This window comes from Gastrolobium bilobum, unplaced genomic scaffold (genome assembly GCF_033153095.1).
Source record: "Gastrolobium bilobum isolate Gb01-03AN ecotype WA unplaced genomic scaffold, APGP_CSIRO_Gbil_v1 utg739, whole genome shotgun sequence".
NCBI lineage: Eukaryota > Viridiplantae > Streptophyta > Magnoliopsida > Fabales > Fabaceae > Gastrolobium > Gastrolobium bilobum.
In genome coordinates this window covers 124,607-130,043 of record NW_026897966.1, presented here as the reverse complement: position 1 = coordinate 130,043, position 5,437 = coordinate 124,607, and the positions used below count along the sequence as shown (strand labels likewise).

Here is a 5,437-nt window from a genome sequence, read left to right as displayed (position 1 = left end):
TGGTTTGGGTTTCAGTTTTGCCTGTGTTACAGTATTGCAGTGTTAAAAGGAACTAAATACACATTAATAAAATGGACAGGTGTCGAAGCAACTAAATTCGATTCCTATTTTTTAAACAACAGACCAAAGAATTGTTAACTTTCGGAACATACATTTTCTTTTAGCCAATCATGTTTGATCAATTGGTATGAGGTTTTGTACCAAAAAAATGTTCGAAATCTGGATCACCGTGTTTCCATTTTACTAATAACTTTTGGGAATATGGTATACCATTCAAAATCAGATTTCCACATTCATGAACGGGAATATTAAAATTTAAAATGGACACAACAATCTTTTGGACACAGCAATTTTAGCATAATGCATTGTTATGTAGCATGGAAATGTAATTTATTGGTGTACAAATAGCATTACAAAGCCATTAGGATTTGTCTAGTGATAAGGGATTTAAATAGGTTGTATTAGATTATGTGTTCAATTCCCACAATTGTATCTAAAAAGAAATAGCATTACACTCAAAATAATGGAACTGCAACCTTAACACTAGACAGCATTATGCAATCATCCCAACAAATCAGGTAGTCTTGGTAATTAGACAAAAACCCTAGTAAAATATTCTCGCAATCAAAATTATTATGTTATTTAACGAATATCACAGCATGTTGATTATGTAGCATTGTTTTTGATGGGCAAATGGGGAAGGGATATACTGGATACATAACTATTTGATTGTCATCATATATCAAATTTACGTAGATGTTTGATAAGTCCCTACTTTGCTTTACCTTTACCCTTTCCTTGACCTTTCTTGGCTTCTAACTTAGCTTGCACGCGTGCAGCAGCCGCTGCTTTTGCTTCTTCTCTCTTCTTCTTCTCCTCCTCTTTCGCAGCAGCAGCTAGCTCTCTTTGCTTCTTCAGCTCTCTGTTTTTGTTCACAAGATATCATATTGCTTTCCAATAAAAAAGATATGTCAAAAGCAAACAAAAATTGTGATTTACCTCAACTTTAGGACATGTGCAGAAGAATGTAAAATTCGTAAAGTATTAAATGTGTGACTTACTCTAGCCTAGCTCTCTCATCTGAAACACTTCCCAGACTGGAGCCCTTTCGTGGCCGACAGGCAACTAGCTCAACTTCAAAAACAAGTGTTGCACTGCAAGGGAATTACCAAATTATAAATCTGCAGTCACAGGTAGATGCAAGTTCTTTTAACGATAAAGAAAGTAGAATAGGAAACAAATCAAGGCATTAAGGAATTAATGCATGGCTTTGCCTAATAAATGCATAAAGGTCTCCCTGGTACTATAAAGATCTCTCTATGCACAGCATCCAGGTCAGTGGCTATGCAGATCTACAGAAGGTAGCCTTATCTTACATTTGCAAAAGGCTGATTCTACGACATGATAATTGTATAAACCACTCCTCGTTAAACTCGGCTAGCAAGTATGGGGTGGAGAAAATCTTTGTACGCAGCCTTACCCTTGCATAATTGCAAAGAAGCTGTTTCCTGGATTCGAATTCATGACCTTTTACTTTCAGTCATGAAGGAACAGTTTTACCACTGTTCCGGTTCGCCCCCTTTATGACATGATAATTGTATGATTGAAAATAATAAGAACATTAGTAGAATGTATATCCTAGGTTGATATTGTCAATACTACTTCTTTTTTTTTTAACATAGGCCCCCGACTTTGCGAGGGTAGAGTTGAGGGTGGATTATACACAGCCTTACCCTTGCACTTTTGCTAAAAACCTGTTTCCTAGACTCAAACCCGTGACCTTCTAGTCACAAAGGAGTAATCTTACTACTGCTTCGCCCACTCATATTGTTCACACTACTATGAATAAAAAAACCTTCATAAATGGTCTCTTCCTTGGTTACAACTTTCATTTTGAAATTCGTTTTTCCACAATAATTATGTTTCCGAACAAAATATTTGGTGAATGTAATGAGAATAGTACTCTGGAGGAATATCTGGAGGAGATCCCGCACTGCCATATGCATATTCTGGCTTGCAAGTTATTTTTGCAATTTCTCCAACCTGGTGAAATTAGCAGAAACAATGAGATGAAAACCCTTATTTAATACAGTTTCATCAAAAGCCTATTCTGTTTGACCTTCATGGTTTTCACTGCAATTTCCCAAGCCTTGATAACACTGCCCTTTCCAAGCTCAAAAGAGAAGACAGTGTTATCTTCATGCGTAGTGTCAAAAACTTCACCAGTATCAGCAAGTGTGCCTTCATAATGAACTGATTAACAAAAACAGGAATTAATAAAACCAGCATTTTCTGCAAGTAAACCTTAAAAGACATCTAATTTAGAGCATCAAAACTTAATATATATCCAAACTCTAGCTTGCAAATATCCAAATTTCTTGGCAATTCTAAGCCAATTTGCCACCGTCCAACAACACAAGCTTTCTATCACACTCTAAAATACAGTGGACCTTGAAACAAAGATACTTATGTTATGCAAGTAATTATATCTCATGGTGAAAACACAGGTGAAAACTGAAAACAATATGATAAGCTTTCAATAAGAATATTATACAAATGTCTTAACAGATAGAAGATAAGAGTTATCCATTTTTATTCATGATAAAAAGATAAGAGAATCTATAATTGGAATGACTTCTGCACCTAAAAGATAACAGTCCCTTTACTAGATGTAAAACACAACAGAAGTATGTACCCAAAGGTGCTGAATTATTACTGTTGGAATATTCAAGTGTGATGAGTCCCACATTGGTTGGTAATGGGCTAAGTGAAGTGCATATAAGTGGGAGGATCCATGAACCCAATGTCTTAAGGTTTCGAATTGAAACATGGTGTCGGATCCACTAGGTGCACTAGGTCTAGCTTAACCCATTAGTGGTGGTCCCCCGCCACACACCACAGGCTCCGCCTGCATCCGCTGGCAATTATATCTAGTTTTAAGATTACCAAGTAATATAGTTCATTATTAGACTAGTCCCAAAATATGAACAATATTGGCACAAGCATACCATCAACAAGAGGAAAATTTTCTGTTGGAGCGACAGCATCGGATTTGCTTTTTCTCACAGTGGTTTTAATGACTCCTCCATCACCAGTCAAATCGATTGAATCACCCATAGTTTGCACTCTGTCAATAAGATAGGGAAAAAAAACCATAAACATGGATAAAAGGCATATTGCCTTGGACTCACAAGGGTTGCATTATATCAGGTGATCAAACTCCTGAAATAAATAGCATTGTAAGCCAAACAAGCTGAATAGTTAATACAAGCATGAAAATGGACATAGTCACTTAGAACTTTTGATAATGTAACAGTTAGAGCTCATGGACGGTACTCAATTACTATCTCCAGTTGTATGAATACCATTGCCATTGGGGTATAGATGTTAATCTACTAAGTTTATAATGCATTACTGCAACTATAATGAAAAGTATTCGGTTAGGTAAATTGGGAAAAAAAAGATGCTCGAGAAGTACCTAAAAATTCCTGCTACCTTAGCAAGATAAAGTGCCCAAAAGGGTTTAATCGATTATTTACATGTAAATGCAAAGAATATAATAAAAAAATGAAAAACAAAAATTGAAATCAGAAAGCAAAAACATCACTGAACATCACAAGTAAATTACAATCCACAACATTTACCACACTAAAATCAACATATACCACAAGTATAATAAATCAGTACATTTCATAAACCCACATCAGACATTGCAATTCAGACTCGTTCACATCGTTTAGTAATCAACTCCCAACACAATATAATGAAAACAACAGTCCAATTCTCCACACAACAACAAAAAAACAACTTTAAGTTGTCCAGTTTCTAGAACCTTCAAATTTCCAAACTTTTGGGTATTTTTCACTAAGACCCGTCATTCATAAACTTAAAAGATTGGATTTTTTCAAACATCAGTAGCATATTACAGTTGTGAAAAAATGAAAATGAATCAGAAGCAATGAAATAATGGAATTGATATAGAAATGATGGAAACTGAGATTAACCCTTTATCAGCTGAAGGAAGAAGCTTCTGGAACAAAGCGAGTGAATTGTATAAACGGGTGGATAGACACTGACAACAGTAGAAATTTTCGGAGAACTTCGGTGGCCATGCGTATGATGAAACCCTTCTTCTTCTTCACAGATAGAGAGATCAAAGGCAATTGGGGAATAAATGCCACAGGGAATTGATATCCCCACGCGCATAATTATCACGTGACACTAGTTAATTCTCTAATCACTTGCGCGTGCCTTATACGCTCCAATTAAGGGTATGATGAAACTTAATCTTTGTGTTAAATGGTTATCAACGGGAAGGTTCAAATCAAGCATCTAACATTGAAAAAGGAATATGCTCAGTACTTTAACGTTTAGGGTAAAGGCCTTATACGCTTCAAATCATCTTATCTTAATGAAAATTTATTTTAGGTGATCTTTGTGAATAAATTTTTGACTTTAATGTTTCTAAAGTGAATGTAGATAAGTTATTTGCATTCGTTCCCAAAACGATATCGTTTTGAGTTAAAAAATTAAAAAATTATAATGAAAAGACTATTATAACCCTGAAATAAATTATAATTATAAAAATACTTTAATTTTCGCCTCAAAACGATATCGTTTTGTGCTAACTGTAGATAAGTTATCTACATTGACTGTAAAAAAACGAACCCGAATTTTTTTTATCTTTTATCTTTTAATTTGGTTTGCGCCTATAAACTTTAGTTTGCAACTTTGTAGGCCTTACATGTCGTATTAAGTTTTTTAGTCTTTTATAATAGGTCAAGTCAAACCTATAAATCAAGTCTTTAGTAGGTTAATAGGCTAATATAGGCTCTAAATATTTTACATGGACTTAGGCTATCAAAGCCAAAGTTTGGCCTAACTTGGCCCATTTATACTCCTAGTCGTGACCTTTGAAGAACATCAACTTAGAGGAACAGTAAACTTCACAATTAAAAAAAAATATGGACCAATCAGTAACAAATGTCTAAAATCATTTAAATGACATTGGATCCACATAAATCATTTAATTAGTGTTTAGATAGTTTAAAAATTTTAAAAATACAAAAAGACAAAGAAGTTGTTAATGAATATGTACAAGAAATTTTCATACTTACTGTTCCCCCGTACTCCGGATTAGTCCCATAGCCGGCTCAAAGAGTCGAAGCTCGTGGGGATACCGGAGGGAGCCAACTCGTCTCAAAGAGATAATTAGGGTTGGGTAACTCCAAAAAAAAAAAAAAAAAAAAAATTTCATACTCCATATTTACACATATATCTTCATTGATTTTTCTCTTTAACAGTTTTCACTGATTAATCGCCAAAATTCTCATTCCTATTGTGAAATCAAATACAAATAACATCAAGAAACAATTCAATTCTATTACCAATAGCAACTGTAGCTCTGCATTAAAATATATATTTTTTTAAAAAAGTT

General features: G+C 34.4%; 1 protein-coding gene across 1 annotated transcript; it reads right to left on the bottom strand.

The window, feature by feature from the left end:
* Positions 1-595: 595 nt before the first annotated feature.
* LOC133311851 (peptidyl-prolyl cis-trans isomerase FKBP20-1-like) lies at positions 596-4,044 on the bottom strand. Its single transcript, XM_061512973.1, has 6 exons — positions 4,005-4,044; positions 3,009-3,127; positions 2,120-2,253; positions 1,964-2,043; positions 1,062-1,154; positions 596-922 (listed from the first exon to the last, which is right to left on the bottom strand). Exons 2-6 carry the CDS (start codon positions 3,115-3,117, stop codon positions 772-774), a joined length of 567 nt encoding a protein of 188 aa, XP_061368957.1. The 5' UTR covers positions 3,118-3,127; positions 4,005-4,044; the 3' UTR covers positions 596-771.
* Positions 4,045-5,437: the final 1,393 nt, after the last annotated feature.